At 34.6% G+C, this 26,614-nt stretch overlaps 1 protein-coding gene across 1 annotated transcript in view; it reads left to right on the top strand.

The window, feature by feature from the left end:
* The first annotated feature begins 4,202 nt into the window (after positions 1-4,202).
* Positions 4,203-26,614, top strand: part of dmrt1 (doublesex and mab-3 related transcription factor 1) — a 78,118-nt gene continuing 55,706 nt past the window's right edge. Inside the window, 2 exon segments of the mRNA NM_001124269.1 lie at positions 4,203-4,439; positions 6,418-6,598. Of these exon segments, the coding sequence (NP_001117741.1) occupies positions 4,224-4,439; positions 6,418-6,598 (397 nt within the window). The 5' untranslated portion in view covers positions 4,203-4,223.

Genomic DNA, 26,614 nt, shown 5'->3' with positions numbered 1-26,614 from the left:
TAAATAATCTGAGGGAATGGATAAATAATCTGAGGGAATGGATAACACATCTGAGGTAATGGATAAATAATCTGAGGGAATGGATAACAAATCTGAGGGAATGAATAACAAATCTGAGGGAATTAATAAATAATCTGAGGGAATGGATAAATAATCTGAGGGAATGGATAAATAATCTGAGGGAATGGATAAATAATCTGAGGGAATGGATAACAAATCTGAGGGAATGGATAAATAATCTGAAGGAATAGATAAATAATCTGAGGTAATGGATAAATAATCTGAGGGAATAGATAAATAATCTGAGGGAATGGATAAATAATCTGAGGGAATGGATAAATAATCTGAGGGAATGGATAACCAATCTGAGGGAATGGATAAAACATCTGAGAGAATGGATAAATAATCTGAGGGAATGGATAAAACATCTGAGAGAATGGATAAAAAACAGGGATTGGCTGATTTTTTCTCTCCACCATGACACTTAGGGGGCGCTGTGGGCTACAGATTCCAATCCCAGTTTTAGCTGGAACTTCTTCTTCTCTGGTATAATGGCCTTTGCAACAGTTGGATGTGAATTCCGCCACCTACTGCACGGCTGGATAATAAGGATGCGGGGTAAAAATCATACAAACTAACAAAAAATAAACTTTCTCTAAACAAAATAAACCTGCTTTAATATTCAATTCTCAAATTCTAAATCGGGACATTTTCTGGCATCAGTAGTCCTTGCAGTGCTTCTGCCGTGAAGGTTTGGAGGCCCAAAAACTTTTTGGCTACAGATATAATAATGTCCACTTTCTTGGACTTCTTAAACCCTTGTGCTGTACAATTATATAAATGGCTAATGGCTATAAATGGCTAAAAACATTCACCTTCTTCACAATGAGTGCATCCAGATCACTCGATGGATTTAAAACATTTACAACTGGTTGAGGTACATCCACCTTCATATCTTCTTCAGCACTGTGGCCTCTTACCCCTTTGACTCTCCTCACCGCCTCCACATAGGAGATCTGCCGTGCAGCCAAATCAAATCAAATCAAATGTATTTATATAGCCCTTCGTACATCAGCTGATATCTCAAAGTGCTGTACAGAAACCCAGCCTAAAACCCCAAACAGCAAGCAATGCAGGTGTAGAAGCACGGTGGCTAGGAAAAACTCCCTAGAAAGGCCAAAACCTAGGAAGAAACCTAGAGAGAGGAACCAGGCTATGTGGGGTGGCCAGTCCTCTTCTGGCTGTGCCAGGTGGAGATCATAACAGAACATGGCCAAGATGTTCAAATGTTCCTAAATGACCAGCATGGTCCAATAAAAATAAGGCAGAACAGTTGAAACTGGAGCAGCAGCATGGCCAGGTGGACTGGGGACAGCAAGGAGTCATCATGTCAGGTATTCCTGGGGCATGGTCCTAGGGCTCAGGTCCTCAGAGAGAGAGAAAGAAAGAGAGAAAGAGCGAATTAGAGGGTGATCTCTTTCACCCTAACAGGGCACATGTCCATATCTTTTACAATTCCCAAAATGTAGTGGTTTAGACACAAATGCTCTCACCGCATACCTTACATATCAAAGCCTCAAATGTTGGGGCAACAGGTAGCGTTGGGCCAGTAACCGAAAGGTTGCTGGATCGAATCCCTGACCTGACAAGGTAAAAATATGTTGTTCTGCCCCTGAACAAGGCAGTTAACCTACTGTTCCCCGATAGGCCGTCATTGTAAATAAGAATTTGTTCTTAAATCACTTTCCTGGTTAATTAAAGGTTAAATATTTATTTTAAAAAATCAGGTAAAGTCTCCTCAAACAACAATAATATCAACAGGCTTTTCTCCTTCCTTCCATTTACCATACGGGTCAGGTGACGTGCACTGACCACTCCTGGGATTTTCTGACTGAGGGACTCGTCATCTGTATCCAAGGAAACTCCAGCTGTAACTCCTTTGGCAGGCACCATGCTCCAAGATCAATACAGGTTACTTCTGACGTGGACGAATTTAGCCAGATCAATACAGGTTACTTCTGACGTGGACGAATTTAGCCAGATCAATACAGGTTACTTCTGATGTGGACGAATTCAGCCAGATCAATACAGGTTACTTCTGGTGTGGACAAATTCAGCCAGATCAATACGGGTTACTTCTGATGTGGACGAATTCAGCCAGATCAATACAGGTTACTTCTGACGTGGACGAATTTAGCCAGATCAATACAGGTTACTTCTGACGTGAATGAATTTAGCCAGATCAATACATGTAACTTCTGACGTGGACGAATTTAGCCAGATCAATAATTGTAACTTCTGATGTGAACGGATTTGGCCAGATCAATACATGTTACTTCTGACGTGAATGAATTTAGCCAGATCAATACGGGTTACTTCTGATGTGAATGAATTTAGCCAGATCAATACGGGTTATTTCTGACGTGAATGAATTTAGCCAGATCAATACGGGTTATTTCTGACGTGAATGAATTTACCCAGATCAATACGGGTTACTTCTGATGTGAGTGAATTTAGCCAGATCAATACATGTTACTTCTGACGTGAATGAATTTAGCCAGATCAATACAGGTTACTTCTGATGTGAATGAATTTAGCCAGATCAATACGGGTTATTTCTGATGTGAATGAATTTAGCCAGATCAATACGGGTTACTTCTGATGTGAGTGAATTTAGCCAGATCAATACATGTTACTTCTGACGTGAACAAATTCAGCCAGATCAATACAGGTTACTTCTGATGTGGACGAATTTAGCCAGATCAATAATTGTAACTTCTGATGTGAATGAATTTAGCCAGATCAATACAGGTTACTTCTGATGTGAACGGATTTAGCCAGATCAATAATTGTAACTTCTGATGTAAACGGATTTAGCCAGATCAATACGGGTTACTTCTGATGTGAATGAATTTAGCCAGATCAATACAGGTTACTTCTGATGTGGACGAATTTAGCCAGATCAATAATTGTAACTTCTGATGTGAATGAATTTAGCCAGATCAATACAGGTTATTTCTGATGTGAATGAATTTAGCCAGATCAATACGGGTTACTTCTGATGTGAATGAATTTAGCCAGATCAATATGGGTTATTTCTGATGTGGACGAATTTAGCCAGATCAATACAGGTTACTTCTGACGTTAATTAATTTAGCCAGATCCAGTGCAGCATCTTTTGTTCTTCATCGACACAATTAACCAAAAAAGGCCGCTTCTAGATTTAATTCACTGTTCTCTTCACAGTCATTGATAGTACAAATGGATCTCCCAAATGAACTTTGTCCAAAAAATGCAGTCCAACAAGAAATGCATTAGTCCACAGTCTCAAATGGAATATGCCCGAGCCCAGTGTGATGACTGGGTACAATATGCCACCAGACCCTAACCTGCTTTGGTGCGCTCTGCCAACTGTTTGTTTACCAAATGCGTTAAACTGAATCCCCCTGCTGAAAAATAACATTACTCCAATTGGAATAGCGTATTATATGCAATGTGTGCATGGCCCACAAACACTATGCACATGTTTATATACTGTAAATTGGTGTCTATTAATTGAGTAGCATTTAGATAACTTATATAATCAGATTTCAACCAAAACCCAGATATTAATCAAAATAAGACGCCAAAAAGACATCATGAAAAATATGTCTTAATCTAGTTGTGATCTGGTTAGATGTCCCGATCACATTTCAACCAGAAAAATACGTCTTGATCACTGTCGTATGCCCACTGGGTGGCGTTCAGAGGGCTTTGCAAGGCCAAGTTTGATAGACCTGGCCCTGGTGCCTACGTTAACTCTGAGGGAAAGCATTATGTTTTAACAACTTCCTGCGAGATAGATCTTCGTTATACAGTGCCAGGGTTCATCTGGTCAGCGAGTGGGTAGAGGAGAGGAGTGCCCGCCAGGACTGGGCTGGGTCGGGCATGCCATCACCCCCCTACGGCCTGGAATGCTGAGTTTGGGCCAAACTGTCCACGGTGACGTTGGAGGGTGAGAGTACACGTGGGACAGTAACCTTGTAGGTTCTCAATATTGCATCAACTTCTCGCGACATTAAACACTTCAATAAGATAAACTCACCGTACTAGTTGTCACTTGTGTCGCGAGAGAAGAGCCGTTGGTCGCCGAGCATCCGTTTTTTTTTTTGCTGAAGATTTTCCTGCAACCGGTCAGAAGCCACGGTCACCATCACCACTAGCTACCACTTACCACCCCGACAATGAGCGACGACGAGCAGACCAAGCTGCTGGAGTGTGCCGGTCCCCCGTCCGCGTCTCCCGGGAAGAAACCCCCGCGGATGCCCAAGTGCTCCCGGTGCAGGAACCACGGCTACGTGTCGCCGCTGAAGGGACACAAGCGCTTCTGCAACTGGAGAGACTGCCAGTGCCAGAAATGCAAACTGATCGCGGAGCGGCAGAGAGTTATGGCGGCCCAGGTAGGGAACTACTGTAGTTTGCAATAGTGCATTGTATTAGGATCTTTCGATTAAGCTATGCATTGGTTTTTTTCCACAGTAAATGTAAATAATGCTGTTTTGCAATTATATGCATACGTGGATTGTGCATTGTGCTGTGTGGAACTAGCTAACTTTAGCTAGTTAACGTTAGCAATAATTTATTAGCTACAGTTTTGCTGCTGTGGTTTTCAAATAGTCTGTCAGATTTATTTTATTTTCATCCTACAGTTATTTGTTTATGTTCCGTATTTACACAGTTGATCACAACAAAGGCATTTGTTTAGAGACATGGATACATTGAATAGCTTGGTGGCTACAATCTGCTACAATGTGAATACACCATCATGCTGGAGTTTCCCTCAGACAGACAGCTAAATGTGAAGACCAATACATAACCTGAAGCATGGATGGAATCCAGGTTATTGAAATACGATGTTAGAATAGTGCCAAAATGTACACTATCAATTTTGCTTTAAATATATGCTTCAGTGTAATTTGTAAACTATAATTTTATAACAAGGCACTTTGGGCTTGCAGCTTACTAAAACGGAGTCCAAAGTGAAGGAAGTTTATGACGAACTCTGATGATCAGAGAGACTGGTGGCTTTGTGGAATTTGTCTAATTCACTCAAGGTCAATACTTTAGTCAGATAGGCTACATGTAGCGTAACCTAATCTACTACTAGTGGAAGAAGCTGAAGTCACTCCCTGTCTGTCAGTAAGCCTTCTTCAGGATATATGATTGTGAGACAATACATTTTTTATAAAGTTTGTAATGTCCAATTGTTTCCAAGTTCACTGACATGCAGGAATTCCTATATTTTCATGTGTAGGTAGATTTGGTGGACAAAGATAACAGCTAATATGAATTAAAAACAGGCTGTGGTCAAAGTAAACCCAAAGATATTCTCCACATGCATTTTACATCAGGTCCAGGAGCAGGCTGGGTGTGGGAACTGGCCAATGAGGTCCAGGAGCAGGCTGGGTGTGGGAACTGGCCAATGAGGTCCAGGAGCAGGCTGGGTGTGGGAACTGGCCAATGAGGTCCAGGAGCAGGCTGGATGTGGGAACTGGCCAATGAGGTCCAGGAGCAGGCTGGGTGTGGGAACTGGCCAATGAGGTCCAGGAGCAGGCTTAATCTGGGTGTGGGAACTGGCCAATGAGGTCCAGGAGCAGGCTTAATCTGGGTGTGGGAACTGGCCAATGAGGTCCAGGAGCAGGCTGGGTGTGGGAACTGGCAAATGAGGTCCAGGAGCAGGCTGGGTGTGGGAACTGGCCAATGAGGTCCAGGAGCAGGCTGGGTGTGGGAACTGGCCAATGAGGTCCAGGAGCAGGCTTAATCTGGGTGTGGAAACTGGCCAATGAGGTCCAGGAGCAGGCTTAATCTGGGTGTGGGAACTGGCCAATGAGGTCCAGGAGCAGGCTTAATCTGGGTGTGGAAACTGGCCATTGAGGTCCAGGAGCAGGCTTAATCTGGGTGTGGAAACTGGCCAATGAGGTCCAGGAGCAGGCTTAATCTGGGTGTGGAAACTGACCAATGAGGTCCAGGAGCAGGCTTAATCTGGGTGTGGAAACTGGCCAATGAGGTCCAGGAGCAGGCTTAATCTGGGTGTGGGAACTGGCCAATGAGGTCCACGAGTATGCGAAATCTGTGTGTGGGAACTCTGTCTGTCTGTCTGTCTGTCTGTCTGTCTGTCTGTCTGTCTGTCTGTCTGTCTGTCTGTCTGTCTGTCTGTCTGTCTGTGTCTACCTTCCTGCTTGTACGTCTGTCATGTCTCTATCCTTCCTCAATACAGTAACTAACTGTGTCTGTGTGTGGGTGTGCATGTATGTGTCTTTCTCTGTGTGTGTGTGTGCCTCTTTCTCTCTCTGTGTGTGTGCCTCTTTCTCTCTGTGTGTGTGTGCCTCTTTCTCTCTGTGTGTGTGTGTGTGTGCCTCTTTCTCTCTGTGTGTGCAGGTGGCTCTGCGACGGCAGCAGGCTCAAGAGGAGGAGATGGGGCTCTGTAGCCCAGCCACGCTGTCCAGTCAGGAGGTTGTTGTGAAGAATGAGCCCACTGGAGACTGTCTGTCCTCGGTGTCTGGAGGACGATCACCTACCTGTGGAAACACCTCAGCTGGTACCTCACCTTCTAATGCAGGTATATATATGACACACATTCAATCCATGTGCATCCACCCACGTCCAAACATATTAGTGTTACTGATGTAAATCTGGTCCCTATGTTTATAACACAGTATAATGTCAGGACTACCACAACTAATATAATCTGGTGCCTATGTTTATAACACAGTGACTACCACAACTAATATAATCTGGTACCTATGGTTATAACACAGTGACTACCACAACTAATATAATCTAGTACCTATGTTTATAACACAGTGACTACCACAACTAATATAATCTGGTACCTATGTTTATAACACAGTGACTACCACAACTAATAGAATCTGGTACCTATGTTTATAACACAGTGACTACCACAACTAATATAATCTAGTACCTATGTTTATAACACAGTGACTACCACAACTAATATAATCTAGTACCTATGTTTATAACACAGTGACTACCACAACAAATATAATCTAGTACCTATGTTTATAACACAGTGACTACCACAACTAATATAATCTGGTGCCTATGTTTATAACACAGTATAATTCCATGACTACCACAACTAATATAATCTAGTACCTATGTTTATAACACAGTGACTACCACAACAAATATAATCTAGTACCTATGTTTATAACACAGTGACTACCACAACAAATATAATCTAGTACCTATGTTTATAACACAGTGACTACCACAACTAATATAATCTGGTACCTATGTTTATAACACAGTGACTACCACAACTAATATAATCTGGTGCCTATGTTTATAACACAGTGACTACCACAACTAATATAATCTGGTACCTATGTTTATAACACAGTGACTACCACAACTAATATAATCTAGTACCTATGTTTATAACACAGTGACTACCACAACTAATATAATCTAGTACCTATGTTTATAACACAGTGACTACCACAACTAATATAATCTGGTACCTATGTTTATAAGACAGTGACTACCACAACAAATATAATCTAGTACCTATGTTTATAACACAGTGACTACCACAACTAATATAATCTAGTACCTATGTTTATAACACAGTGACTACCACAACTAATATAATCTGGTGCCTATGTTTATAACAAAGTGACTACCACAACTAATATAATCTGGTACCTATGTTTATAACACAGTGACTACCACAACTAATATAATCTAGTACCTATGTTTATAACACAGTGACTACCACAACTAATATAATCTAGTGCCTATGTATATAGTATAATGCCATGACTACCACAACTAATATAATCTAGTACCTACATTTATAACACAGTGACTACCACAACTAATATAATCTGGTGCCTATGTTTATAACACAGTGACTACCACAACAAATATAATCTAGTACCTATGTTTATAACACAGTGACTACCACAACTAATATAATCTATTACCTATGTTTATAACACCGTGACTACCACAACTAATATAATCTAGTACCTATGTTTATAACACCGTGACTACCACAACTAATATAATCTAGTACCTATGTTTATAACACAGTGACTACCACAACTAATATAATCTGGTGCCTATGTATATAGTATAATGCCATGACTACCACAACTAATATAATCTAGTACCTATGTTTATAACACAGTGACTACCACAACTAATATAATCTAGTACCTAAATTTATAACACAGTGACTACCACAACTAATATAATCTAGTACCTAAATTTATAACACAGTGACTACCACAACTAATATAATCTAGTACCTATGGTTATAACACAGTGACTACCACAACTAATATAATCTAGTACTTATGTTTATAACACAGTGACTACCACAACTAATATAATCTAGTACCTATGTTTATAACACAGTGACTACCACAACAAATATAATCTAGTACCTATGTTTATAACACAGTGACTACCACAACTAATATAATCTGGTGCCTATGTTTATAACACTGTATAATGCCATGACTACCACAACTAATATAATCTAGTACCTATGTTTATAACACAGTGACTACCACAACTAATATAATCTGGTACCTATGTTTATAACACAGTGACTACCACAACAAATATAATCTAGTACCTATGTTTATAACACAGTGACTACCACAACTAATATAATCTAGTACCTATGTTTATAACACAGTGACTACCACAACTAATATAATCTGGTACCTATGTTTATAACACAGTGACTACCACAACTAATATAATCTGGTACCTATGTTTATAACACAGTGACTACCACAACTAATATAATCTAGTACCTATGTTTATAACACAGTGACTACCACAACTAATATAATCTGGTACCTATGTTTATAACACAGTGACTACCACAACTAATATAATCTGGTGCCTATGTTTATAACACAGTATAATTCCATGACTACCACAACTAATATAATCTAGTACCTATGTTTATAACACAGTGACTACCACAACAAATATAATCTAGTACCTATGTTTATAACACAGTGACTACCACAACTAATATAATCTGGTGCCTATGTTTATAACACTGTATAATGCCATGACTACCACAACTAATATAATCTGGTGCCTATGTTTATAACACAGTGACTACCACAACTAATATAATCTGGTACCTATGTTTATAACACAGTGACTACCACAACAAATATAATCTAGTACCTATGTTTATAACACAGTGACTACCACAACTAATATAATCTAGTACCTATGTTTATAACACAGTGACTACCACAACTAATATAATCTGGTGCCTATGTTTATAACACAGTGACTACCACAACTAATATAATCTGGTACCTATGTTTATAACACAGTGACTACCACAACTAATATAATCTAGTACCTATGTTTATAACACAGTGACTACCACAACTAATATAATCTAGTGCCTATGTATATAGTATAATGCCATGACTACCACAACTAATATAATCTAGTACCTACATTTATAACACAGTGACTACCACAACTAATATAATCTGGTGCCTATTTTTATAACACAGTGACTACCACAACTAATATAATCTAGTACCTATGTTTATAACACAGTGACTACCACAACTAATATAATCTAGTACCTATGTTTATAACACAGTGACTACCACAACTAATATAATCTGGTGCCTATGTATATAGTATAATGCCATGACTACCACAACTAATATAATCTAGTACCTATGTTTATAACACAGTGACTACCACAACTAATATAATCTAGTACCTAAATTTATAACACAGTGACTACCACAACTAATATAATCTAGTACCTAAATTTATAACACAGTGACTACCACAACTAATATAATCTAGTAACTAAATTTATAACACAGTGACTACCACAACTAATATAATCTAGTACCTATGGTTATAACACAGTGACTACCACAACTAATATAATCTAGTACTTATGTTTATAACACAGTGACTACCACAACTAATATAATCTAGTACCTATGTTTATAACACAGTGACTACCACAGCTAACATAATCTAGTACCTATGTTTATAACACAGTGACTACCACAACTAATATAATCTAGTACCTATGTTTATAACACAGTGACTACCACAACTAATATAATCTAGTACCTATGTTTATAACACAGTGACTACCACAACTAATATAATCTAGCACCTATGTTTATAACACAGTGACTACCACAACTAATATAATCTGGTGCCTATGTTTATAACACAGTATAATGCCATGACTACCACAACTAATATAATCTGGTACCTATGTTTATAACACAGTGACTACCACAACTAATATAATCTGGTACCTATGTTTATAACACAGTGACTACCACAATTAATATAATCTAGTACCTATGTTTATAACACAGTGACTACCACAACTAATATAATCTAGTACCTATGTTTATAACACAGTGACTACCACAACTAATATAATCTAGCACCTATGTTTATAACACAGTGACTACCACAACTAATATAATCTGGTGCCTATGTTTATAACACAGTATAATGCCATGACTACCACAACTAATATAATCTAGTACCTATGTTTATAACACAGTGACTACCACAACTAATATAATCTGGTGCCCATGTTTATAACACAGTGACTACCACAACTAATATAATCTAGTACCTATGTTTATAACACAGTGACTACCACAACTAATATAATCTAGTACCTATGTTTATAACACAGTGACTACCACAACTAATATAATCTGGTGCCTATGTATATAGTATAATGCCATGACTACCACAACTAATATAATCTAGTACCTATGTTTATAACACAGTGACTACCACAACTAATATAATCTGGTGCCCATGTTTATAACACAGTGACTACCACAACTAATATAATCTAGTACCTATGTTTATAACACAGTGACTACCACAACTAATATAATCTAGTACCTATGGTTATAACACAGTGACTACCACAACTAATATAATCTAGTACTTATGTTTATAACACAGTGACTACCACAACTAATATAATCTAGTACCTATGTTTATAACACAGTGACTACCACAGCTAACATAATCTAGTACCTATGTTTATAACACAGTGACTACCACAACTAATATAATCTAGTACCTATGTTTATAACACAGTGACTACCACAACTAATATAATCTAGTACCTATGTTTATAACACAGTGACTACCACAACTAATATAATCTAGCACCTATGTTTATAACACAGTGACTACCACAACTAATATAATCTGGTGCCTATGTTTATAACACAGTATAATGCCATGACTACCACAACTAATATAATCTGGTACCTATGTTTATAACACAGTGACTACCACAACTAATATAATCTGGTACCTATGTTTATAACACAGTGACTACCACAATTAATATAATCTAGTACCTATGTTTATAACACAGTGACTACCACAACTAATATAATCTAGTACCTATGTTTATAACACAGTGACTACCACAACAAATATAATCTAGTACCTATGTTTATAACACAGTGACTACCACAACTAATATAATCTAGTACCTATGTTTATAACACAGTGACTACCACAACTAATATAATCTAGCACCTATGTTTATAACACAGTGACTACCACAGCTAACATAATCTAGTACCTATGTTTATAACACAGTGACTACCACAACTAATATAATCTAGTACCTATGTTTATAACACAGTGACTACCACAACTAATATAATCTAGTACCTATGTTTATAACACAGTGACTACCACAACTAATATAATCTAGCACCTATGTTTATAACACAGTGACTACCACAACTAATATAATCTGGTGCCTATGTTTATAACACAGTATAATGCCATGACTACCACAACTAATATAATCTAGTACCTATGTTTATAACACAGTGACTACCACAACAAATATAATCTAGTACCTATGTTTATAACACAGTGACTACCACAACTAATATAATCTAGTACCTATGTTTATAACACAGTGACTACCACAACTAATATAATCTAGCACCTATGTTTATAACACAGTGACTACCACAACTAATATAATCTGGTGCCTATGTTTATAACACAGTATAATGCCATGACTACCACAACTAATATAATCTAGTACCTATGTTTATAACACAGTGACTACCACAACTAATATAATCTGGTGCCCATGTTTATAACACAGTGACTACCACAACAAATATAATATAGTACCTATGTTTATAACACAGTGACTACCACATCTAATATAATCTAGTACCTATGTTTATAACACAGTGACTACCACAACTAATATAATCTAGTTCCTATGTTTATAACACAGTGACTACCACAACTAATATAATCTAGTACCTATGTTTATAACACAGTGACTACCACAACTAATATAATCTAGTACCTATGTTTATAACACAGTGACTACCACAACTAATATAATCTAGCACCTATGTTTATAACACAGTGACTACCACAACTAATATAATCTGGTGCCTATGTTTATAACACAGTATAATGCCATGACTACCACAACTAATATAATCTAGTACCTATGTTTATAACACAGTGACTACCACAACTAATATAATCTGGTGCCCATGTTTATAACACAGTGACTACCACAACTAATATAATCTAGTACCTATGTTTATAACACAGTGACTACCACAACTAATATAATCTAGTACCTATGTTTATAACACAGTGACTACCACAACTAATATAATCTGGTGCCTATGTATATAGTATAATGCCATGACTACCACAACTAATATAATCTAGTACCTATGTTTATAACACAGTGACTACCACAACTAATATAATCTGGTGCCCATGTTTATAACACAGTGACTACCACAACTAATATAATCTAGTACCTATGTTTATAACACAGTGACTACCACAACTAATATAATCTAGTACCTATGGTTATAACACAGTGACTACCACAACTAATATAATCTAGTACTTATGTTTATAACACAGTGACTACCACAACTAATATAATCTAGTACCTATGTTTATAACACAGTGACTACCACAGCTAACATAATCTAGTACCTATGTTTATAACACAGTGACTACCACAACTAATATAATCTAGTACCTATGTTTATAACACAGTGACTACCACAACTAATATAATCTAGTACCTATGTTTATAACACAGTGACTACCACAACTAATATAATCTAGCACCTATGTTTATAACACAGTGACTACCACAACTAATATAATCTGGTGCCTATGTTTATAACACAGTATAATGCCATGACTACCACAACTAATATAATCTGGTACCTATGTTTATAACACAGTGACTACCACAACTAATATAATCTGGTACCTATGTTTATAACACAGTGACTACCACAATTAATATAATCTAGTACCTATGTTTATAACACAGTGACTACCACAACTAATATAATCTAGTACCTATGTTTATAACACAGTGACTACCACAACAAATATAATCTAGTACCTATGTTTATAACACAGTGACTACCACAACTAATATAATCTAGTACCTATGTTTATAACACAGTGACTACCACAACTAATATAATCTAGCACCTATGTTTATAACACAGTGACTACCACAGCTAACATAATCTAGTACCTATGTTTATAACACAGTGACTACCACAACTAATATAATCTAGTACCTATGTTTATAACACAGTGACTACCACAACTAATATAATCTAGTACCTATGTTTATAACACAGTGACTACCACAACTAATATAATCTAGCACCTATGTTTATAACACAGTGACTACCACAACTAATATAATCTGGTGCCTATGTTTATAACACAGTATAATGCCATGACTACCACAACTAATATAATCTGGTACCTATGTTTATAACACAGTGACTACCACAACTAATATAATCTGGTACCTATGTTTATAACACAGTGACTACCACAATTAATATAATCTAGTACCTATGTTTATAACACAGTGACTACCACAACTAATATAATCTAGTACCTATGTTTATAACACAGTGACTACCACAACAAATATAATCTAGTACCTATGTTTATAACACAGTGACTACCACAACTAATATAATCTAGTACCTATGTTTATAACACAGTGACTACCACAACTAATATAATCTAGCACCTATGTTTATAACACAGTGACTACCACAACTAATATAATCTGGTGCCTATGTTTATAACACAGTATAATGCCATGACTACCACAACTAATATAATCTAGTACCTATGTTTATAACACAGTGACTACCACAACTAATATAATCTGGTGCCCATGTTTATAACACAGTGACTACCACAACAAATATAATATAGTACCTATGTTTATAACACAGTGACTACCACATCTAATATAATCTAGTACCTATGTTTATAACACAGTGACTACCACAACTAATATAATCTAGTTCCTATGTTTATAACACAGTGACTACCACAACTAATATAATCTAGTACCTATGTTTATAACACAGTGACTACCACAACAAATATAATCTAGTACCTATGTTTATAACACAGTGACTACCACAACTAATATAATCTAGTACCTATGTTTATAACACAGTGACTACCACAACTAATATAATCTAGTACCTATGTTTATAACACAGTGACTACCACAACTAATATAATCTAGTACCTATGTTTATAACACAGTGACTACCACAACTAATATAATGTGGTACCTATGTTTATAACACAGTGACTACCACAACTAATATAATCTAGTACCTATGTTTATAACACAGTGACTACCACAACTAATATAATCTAGTACCTATGGTTATAACACAGTGACTACCACAACTAATATAATCTAGCACCTATGTTTATAACACAGTGACTACCACAACAAATATAATCTAGTACCTATGTTTATAACACAGTGACTACCACAACTAATATAGTCTGGTGCCTATGTTTATAACACAGTGACTACCACAACTAATATAATCTGGTACTTATGTTTATAACACAGTGACTACCACAACTAATATAGTCTGGTACCTATGTTTATAACACAGTGACTACCACAACTAATATAATCTGGTACCTATGTTTATAAGACAGTGACTACCACAACTAATATAATCTGGTACCTATGTTTATAACACAGTGACTACCACAACTAATATAATCTATTACCTATGTTTATAACACAGTATAATGCCATGACTACCACAACTAATATAATCTGGTACCTATGTTTATAACACAGTGACTACCACAACTAATATAATCTGGTACCTATGTTTATAACACAGTGACTACCACAACTAATATAATCTAGTACCTATGTTTATAACACAGTGACTACCACAACTAATATAATCTGGTACCTATGTTTATAAGACAGTGACTACCACAACTAATATAATCTGGTGCCTATGTTTATAACACAGTGACTACCACAACTAATATAATCTGGTACCTATGTTTATAACACAGTGACTACCACAACTAATATAATCTAGTACCTATGGTTATAACACAGTGACTACCACAACTAATATAATCTGGTACCTATGTTTATAACACAGTGACTACCACAACTAATATAATCTGGTACCTATGTTTATAACACAGTGACTACCACAACTAATATAATCTGGTACCTATGTTTATAACACAGTGACTACCACAACTAATATAATCTAGTACCTATGTTTATAAGACAGTGACTACCACAACAAATATAATCTAGTACCTATGTTTATAACACAGTATAATGCCATGACTACCACAACTAATATAATCTGGTACCTATGTTTATAACACAGTGACTACCACAACTAATATAATCTGGTACCTATGTTTATAACACAGTGACTACCACAACTAATATAATCTAGTACCTATGTTTATAAGACAGTGACTACCACAACTAATATAATCTGGTACCTATGTTTATAACACAGTATAATTCCATGACTACCACAACTAATATAATATTGTCCCTATGTTTATAACACAGTATAATGCCATGACTACCACAACTAATATAATCTGGTACCTATGTTTATAACACAGTGACTACCACAACTAATATAATCTAGTACCTATGTTTATAACACAGTATAATGCCATGACTACCACAACTAATATAATCTGGTACCTATGTTTATAACACAGTGACTACCACAACTAATATAATCTAGTACCTATGTTTATAACACAGTGACTACCACAACTAATATAATCTAGTACCTATGTTTATAACACAGTGACTACCACAACTAATATAATCTGGTACCTATGTTTATAAGACAGTGACTACCACAACAAATATAATCTAGTACCTATGTTTATAACACAGTGACTACCACAACTAATATAATCTAGTACCTATGTTTATAACACAGTGACTACCACAACTAATATAATCTGGTGCCTATGTTTATAACAAAGTGACTACCACAACTAATATAATCTGGTACCTATGTTTATAACACAGTGACTACCACAACTAATATAATCTAGTACCTATGTTTATAACACAGTGACTACCACAACTAATATAATCTAGTGCCTATGTATATAGTATAATGCCATGACTACCACAACTAATATAATCTAGTACCTACATTTATAACACAGTGACTACCACAACTAATATAATCTGGTGCCTATGTTTATAACACAGTGACTACCACAACAAATATAATCTAGTACCTATGTTTATAACACAGTGACTACCACAACTAATATAATCTATTACCTATGTTTATAACACCGTGACTACCACAACTAATATAATCTAGTACCTATGTTTATAACACCGTGACTACCACAACTAATATAATCTAGTACCTATGTTTATAACACAGTGACTACCACAACTAATATAATCTGGTGCCTATGTATATAGTATAATGCCATGACTACCACAACTAATATAATCTAGTACCTATGTTTATAACACAGTGACTACCACAACTAATATAATCTAGTACCTAAATTTATAACACAGTGACTACCACAACTAATATAATCTAGTACCTAAATTTATAACACAGTGACTACCACAACTAATATAATCTAGTACCTATGGTTATAACACAGTGACTACCACAACTAATATAATCTAGTACTTATGTTTATAACACAGTGACTACCACAACTAATATAATCTAGTACCTATGTTTATAACACAGTGACTACCACAACAAATATAATCTAGTACCTATGTTTATAACACAGTGACTACCACAACTAATATAATCTGGTGCCTATGTTTATAACACTGTATAATGCCATGACTACCACAACTAATATAATCTAGTACCTATGTTTATAACACAGTGACTACCACAACTAATATAATCTGGTACCTATGTTTATAACACAGTGACTACCACAACAAATATAATCTAGTACCTATGTTTATAACACAGTGACTACCACAACTAATATAATCTAGTACCTATGTTTATAACACAGTGACTACCACAACTAATATAATCTGGTACCTATGTTTATAACACAGTGACTACCACAACTAATATAATCTGGTACCTATGTTTATAACACAGTGACTACCACAACTAATATAATCTGGTGCCTATGTTTATAACACAGTATAATGCCATGACTACCACAACTAATATAATCTGGTACCTATGTTTATAACACAGTGACTACCACAACTAATATAATCTGGTACCTATGTTTATAACACAGTGACTACCACAATTAATATAATCTAGTACCTATGTTTATAACACAGTGACTACCACAACTAATATAATCTAGTACCTATGTTTATAACACAGTGACTACCACAACAAATATAATCTAGTACCTATGTTTATAACACAGTGACTACCACAACTAATATAATCTAGTACCTATGTTTATAACACAGTGACTACCACAACTAATATAATCTAGCACCTATGTTTATAACACAGTGACTACCACAACTAATATAATCTGGTGCCTATGTTTATAACACAGTATAATGCCATGACTACCACAACTAATATAATCTAGTACCTATGTTTATAACACAGTGACTACCACAACTAATATAATCTGGTGCCCATGTTTATAACACAGTGACTACCACAACAAATATAATATAGTACCTATGTTTATAACACAGTGACTACCACATCTAATATAATCTAGTACCTATGTTTATAACACAGTGACTACCACAACTAATATAATCTAGTTCCTATGTTTATAACACAGTGACTACCACAACTAATATAATCTAGTACCTATGTTTATAACACAGTGACTACCACAACAAATATAATCTAGTACCTATGTTTATAACACAGTGACTACCACAACTAATATAATCTAGTACCTATGTTTATAACACAGTGACTACCACAACTAATATAATCTAGTACCTATGTTTATAACACAGTGACTACCACAACTAATATAATCTAGTACCTATGTTTATAACACAGTGACTACCACAACTAATATAATGTGGTACCTATGTTTATAACACAGTGACTACCACAACTAATATAATCTAGTACCTATGTTTATAACACAGTGACTACCACAACTAATATAATCTAGTACCTATGGTTATAACACAGTGACTACCACAACTAATATAATCTAGCACCTATGTTTATAACACAGTGACTACCACAACAAATATAATCTAGTACCTATGTTTATAACACAGTGACTACCACAACTAATATAGTCTGGTGCCTATGTTTATAACACAGTGACTACCACAACTAATATAATCTGGTACTTATGTTTATAACACAGTGACTACCACAACTAATATAGTCTGGTACCTATGTTTATAACACAGTGACTACCACAACTAATATAATCTGGTACCTATGTTTATAAGACAGTGACTACCACAACTAATATAATCTGGTACCTATGTTTATAACACAGTGACTACCACAACTAATATAATCTATTACCTATGTTTATAACACAGTATAATGCCATGACTACCACAACTAATATAATCTGGTACCTATGTTTATAACACAGTGACTACCACAACTAATATAATCTGGTACCTATGTTTATAACACAGTGACTACCACAACTAATATAATCTAGTACCTATGTTTATAACACAGTGACTACCACAACTAATATAATCTGGTACCTATGTTTATAAGACAGTGACTACCACAACTAATATAATCTGGTGCCTATGTTTATAACACAGTGACTACCACAACTAATATAATCTGGTACCTATGTTTATAACACAGTGACTACCACAACTAATATAATCTAGTACCTATGGTTATAACACAGTGACTACCACAACTAATATAATCTGGTACCTATGTTTATAACACAGTGACTACCACAACTAATATAATCTGGTACCTATGTTTATAACACAGTGACTACCACAACTAATATAATCTGGTACCTATGTTTATAACACAGTGACTACCACAACTAATATAATCTAGTACCTATGTTTATAAGACAGTGACTACCACAACAAATATAATCTAGTACCTATGTTTATAACACAGTATAATGCCATGACTACCACAACTAATATAATCTGGTACCTATGTTTATAACACAGTGACTACCACAACTAATATAATCTGGTACCTATGTTTATAACACAGTGACTACCACAACTAATATAATCTAGTACCTATGTTTATAAGACAGTGACTACCACAACTAATATAATCTGGTACCTATGTTTATAACACAGTATAATTCCATGACTACCACAACTAATATAATATTGTCCCTATGTTTATAACACAGTATAATGCCATGACTACCACAACTAATATAATCTGGTACCTATGTTTATAACACAGTGACTACCACAACTAATATAATCTAGTACCTATGTTTATAACACAGTATAATGCCATGACTACCACAACTAATATAATCTGGTACCTATGTTTATAACACAGTGACTACCACAACTAATATAATCTAGTACCTATGTTTATAACACAGTGACTACCACAACTAATATAATCTAGTACCTATGTTTATAACACAGTGACTACCACAACTAATATAATCTGGTACCTATGTTTATAAGACAGTGACTACCACAACAAATATAATCTAGTACCTATGTTTATAACACAGTGACTACCACAACTAATATAATCTAGTACCTATGTTTATAACACAGTGACTACCACAACTAATATAATCTGGTGCCTATGTTTATAACAAAGTGACTACCACAACTAATATAATCTGGTACCTATGTTTATAACACAGTGACTACCACAACTAATATAATCTAGTACCTATGTTTATAACACAGTGACTACCACAACTAATATAATCTAGTGCCTATGTATATAGTATAATGCCATGACTACCACAACTAATATAATCTAGTACCTACATTTATAACACAGTGACTACCACAACTAATATAATCTGGTGCCTATGTTTATAACACAGTGACTACCACAACAAATATAATCTAGTACCTATGTTTATAACACAGTGACTACCACAACTAATATAATCTATTACCTATGTTTATAACACCGTGACTACCACAACTAATATAATCTAGTACCTATGTTTATAACACCGTGACTACCACAACTAATATAATCTAGTACCTATGTTTATAACACAGTGACTACCACAACTAATATAATCTGGTGCCTATGTATATAGTATAATGCCATGACTACCACAACTAATATAATCTAGTACCTATGTTTATAACACAGTGACTACCACAACTAATATAATCTAGTACCTAAATTTATAACACAGTGACTACCACAACTAATATAATCTAGTACCTAAATTTATAACACAGTGACTACCACAACTAATATAATCTAGTACCTATGGTTATAACACAGTGACTACCACAACTAATATAATCTAGTACTTATGTTTATAACACAGTGACTACCACAACTAATATAATCTAGTACCTATGTTTATAACACAGTGACTACCACAACAAATATAATCTAGTACCTATGTTTATAACACAGTGACTACCACAACTAATATAATCTGGTGCCTATGTTTATAACACTGTATAATGCCATGACTACCACAACTAATATAATCTAGTACCTATGTTTATAACACAGTGACTACCACAACTAATATAATCTGGTACCTATGTTTATAACACAGTGACTACCACAACAAATATAATCTAGTACCTATGTTTATAACACAGTGACTACCACAACTAATATAATCTAGTACCTATGTTTATAACACAGTGACTACCACAACTAATATAATCTGGTACCTATGTTTATAACACAGTGACTACCACAACTAATATAATCTGGTACCTATGTTTATAACACAGTGACTACCACAACTAATATAATCTAGTACCTATGTTTATAACACAGTGACTACCACAACTAATATAATCTAGTGCCTATGTATATAGTATAATGCCATGACTACCACAACTAATATAATCTAGTACCTACATTTATAACACAGTGACTACCACAACTAATATAATCTGGTGCCTATTTTTATAACACAGTGACTACCACAACTAATATAATCTAGTACCTATGTTTATAACACAGTGACTACCACAACTAATATAATCTAGTACCTATGTTTATAACACAGTGACTACCACAACTAATATAATCTGGTGCCTATGTATATAGTATAATGCCATGACTACCACAACTAATATAATCTAGTACCTATGTTTATAACACAGTGACTACCACAACTAATATAATCTAGTACCTAAATTTATAACACAGTGACTACCACAACTAATATAATCTAGTACCTAAATTTATAACACAGTGACTACCACAACTAATATAATCTAGTACCTATGGTTATAACACAGTGACTACCACAACTAATATAATCTAGTACTTATGTTTATAACACAGTGACTACCACAACTAATATAATCTAGTACCTATGTTTATAACACAGTGACTACCACAGCTAACATAATCTAGTACCTATGTTTATAACACAGTGACTACCACAACTAATATAATCTAGTACCTATGTTTATAACACAGTGACTACCACAACTAATATAATCTAGTACCTATGTTTATAACACAGTGACTACCACAACTAATATAATCTAGCACCTATGTTTATAACACAGTGACTACCACAACTAATATAATCTGGTGCCTATGTTTATAACACAGTATAATGCCATGACTACCACAACTAATATAATCTGGTACCTATGTTTATAACACAGTGACTACCACAACTAATATAATCTGGTACCTATGTTTATAACACAGTGACTACCACAATTAATATAATCTAGTACCTATGTTTATAACACAGTGACTACCACAACTAATATAATCTAGTACCTATGTTTATAACACAGTGACTACCACAACTAATATAATCTAGCACCTATGTTTATAACACAGTGACTACCACAACTAATATAATCTGGTGCCTATGTTTATAACACAGTATAATGCCATGACTACCACAACTAATATAATCTAGTACCTATGTTTATAACACAGTGACTACCACAACTAATATAATCTGGTGCCCATGTTTATAACACAGTGACTACCACAACTAATATAATCTAGTACCTATGTTTATAACACAGTGACTACCACAACTAATATAATCTAGTACCTATGTTTATAACACAGTGACTACCACAACTAATATAATCTGGTGCCTATGTATATAGTATAATGCCATGACTACCACAACTAATATAATCTAGTACCTATGTTTATAACACAGTGACTACCACAACTAATATAATCTGGTGCCCATGTTTATAACACAGTGACTACCACAACTAATATAATCTATTACCTATGTTTATAACACAGTGACTACCACAACTAATATAATCTAGTACCTATGTTTATAACACCGTGACTACCACAACTAATATAATCTAGTACCTATGTTTATAACACAGTGACTACCACAACTAATATAATCTGGTGCCTATGTATATAGTATAATGCCATGACTACCACAACTAATATAATCTAGTACCTATGTTTATAACACAGTGACTACCACAACTAATATAATCTGGTGCCTATGTTTATAACACAGTGACTACCACAACAAATATAATCTAGTACCTATGTTTATAACACAGTGACTACCACAACTAATATAATCTATTACCTATGTTTATAACACCGTGACTACCACAACTAATATAATCTAGTACCTATGTTTATAACACCGTGACTACCACAACTAATATAATCTAGTACCTATGTTTATAACACAGTGACTACCACAACTAATATAATCTGGTGCCTATGTATATAGTATAATGCCATGACTACCACAACTAATATAATCTAGTACCTATGTTTATAACACAGTGACTACCACAACTAATATAATCTAGTACCTAAATTTATAACACAGTGACTACCACAACTAATATAATCTAGTACCTAAATTTATAACACAGTGACTACCACAACTAATATAATCTAGTACCTATGGTTATAACACAGTGACTACCACAACTAATATAATCTAGTACTTATGTTTATAACACAGTGACTACCACAACTAATATAATCTAGTACCTATGTTTATAACACAGTGACTACCACAACAAATATAATCTAGTACCTATGTTTATAACACAGTGACTACCACAACTAATATAATCTGGTGCCTATGTTTATAACACTGTATAATGCCATGACTACCACAACTAATATAATCTAGTACCTATGTTTATAACACAGTGACTACCACAACTAATATAATCTGGTACCTATGTTTATAACACAGTGACTACCACAACAAATATAATCTAGTACCTATGTTTATAACACAGTGACTACCACAACTAATATAATCTAGTACCTATGTTTATAACACAGTGACTACCACAACTAATATAATCTGGTACCTATGTTTATAACACAGTGACTACCACAACTAATATAATCTGGTACCTATGTTTATAACACAGTGACTACCACAACTAATATAATCTAGTACCTATGTTTATAACACAGTGACTACCACAACTAATATAATCTGGTACCTATGTTTATAACACAGTGACTACCACAACTAATATAATCTGGTGCCTATGTTTATAACACAGTATAATTCCATGACTACCACAACTAATATAATCTAGTACCTATGTTTATAACACAGTGACTACCACAACAAATATAATCTAGTACCTATGTTTATAACACAGTGACTACCACAACTAATATAATCTGGTGCCTATGTTTATAACACTGTATAATGCCATGACTACCACAACTAATATAATCTGGTGCCTATGTTTATAACACAGTGACTACCACAACTAATATAATCTGGTACCTATGTTTATAACACAGTGACTACCACAACAAATATAATCTAGTACCTATGTTTATAACACAGTGACTACCACAACTAATATAATCTAGTACCTATGTTTATAACACAGTGACTACCACAACTAATATAATCTGGTGCCTATGTTTATAACACAGTGACTACCACAACTAATATAATCTGGTACCTATGTTTATAACACAGTGACTACCACAACTAATATAATCTAGTACCTATGTTTATAACACAGTGACTACCACAACTAATATAATCTAGTGCCTATGTATATAGTATAATGCCATGACTACCACAACTAATATAATCTAGTACCTACATTTATAACACAGTGACTACCACAACTAATATAATCTGGTGCCTATTTTTATAACACAGTGACTACCACAACTAATATAATCTAGTACCTATGTTTATAACACAGTGACTACCACAACTAATATAATCTAGTACCTATGTTTATAACACAGTGACTACCACAACTAATATAATCTGGTGCCTATGTATATAGTATAATGCCATGACTACCACAACTAATATAATCTAGTACCTATGTTTATAACACAGTGACTACCACAACTAATATAATCTAGTACCTAAATTTATAACACAGTGACTACCACAACTAATATAATCTAGTACCTAAATTTATAACACAGTGACTACCACAACTAATATAATCTAGTACCTATGGTTATAACACAGTGACTACCACAACTAATATAATCTAGTACTTATGTTTATAACACAGTGACTACCACAACTAATATAATCTAGTACCTATGTTTATAACACAGTGACTACCACAGCTAACATAATCTAGTACCTATGTTTATAACACAGTGACTACCACAACTAATATAATCTAGTACCTATGTTTATAACACAGTGACTACCACAACTAATATAATCTAGTACCTATGTTTATAACACAGTGACTACCACAACTAATATAATCTAGCACCTATGTTTATAACACAGTGACTACCACAACTAATATAATCTGGTGCCTATGTTTATAACACAGTATAATGCCATGACTACCACAACTAATATAATCTGGTACCTATGTTTATAACACAGTGACTACCACAACTAATATAATCTGGTACCTATGTTTATAACACAGTGACTACCACAATTAATATAATCTAGTACCTATGTTTATAACACAGTGACTACCACAACTAATATAATCTAGTACCTATGTTTATAACACAGTGACTACCACAACTAATATAATCTAGCACCTATGTTTATAACACAGTGACTACCACAACTAATATAATCTGGTGCCTATGTTTATAACACAGTATAATGCCATGACTACCACAACTAATATAATCTAGTACCTATGTTTATAACACAGTGACTACCACAACTAATATAATCTGGTGCCCATGTTTATAACACAGTGACTACCACAACTAATATAATCTAGTACCTATGTTTATAACACAGTGACTACCACAACTAATATAATCTAGTACCTATGTTTATAACACAGTGACTACCACAACTAATATAATCTGGTGCCTATGTATATAGTATAATGCCATGACTACCACAACTAATATAATCTAGTACCTATGTTTATAACACAGTGACTACCACAACTAATATAATCTGGTGCCCATGTTTATAACACAGTGACTACCACAACTAATATAATCTAGTACCTATGTTTATAACACAGTGACTACCACAACTAATATAATCTAGTACCTATGGTTATAACACAGTGACTACCACAACTAATATAATCTAGTACTTATGTTTATAACACAGTGACTACCACAACTAATATAATCTAGTACCTATGTTTATAACACAGTGACTACCACAGCTAACATAATCTAGTACCTATGTTTATAACACAGTGACTACCACAACTAATATAATCTAGTACCTATGTTTATAACACAGTGACTACCACAACTAATATAATCTAGTACCTATGTTTATAACACAGTGACTACCACAACTAATATAATCTAGCACCTATGTTTATAACACAGTGACTACCACAACTAATATAATCTGGTGCCTATGTTTATAACACAGTATAATGCCATGACTACCACAACTAATATAATCTGGTACCTATGTTTATAACACAGTGACTACCACAACTAATATAATCTGGTACCTATGTTTATAACACAGTGACTACCACAATTAATATAATCTAGTACCTATGTTTATAACACAGTGACTACCACAACTAATATAATCTAGTACCTATGTTTATAACACAGTGACTACCACA

This window comes from Oncorhynchus mykiss, chromosome 6 (assembly GCF_013265735.2).
Source record: "Oncorhynchus mykiss isolate Arlee chromosome 6, USDA_OmykA_1.1, whole genome shotgun sequence".
NCBI lineage: Eukaryota > Metazoa > Chordata > Actinopteri > Salmoniformes > Salmonidae > Oncorhynchus > Oncorhynchus mykiss.
The sequence above is the reverse complement of the archived record's forward strand: the minus strand, read 5'-3'. Positions and strand labels throughout refer to the sequence as shown.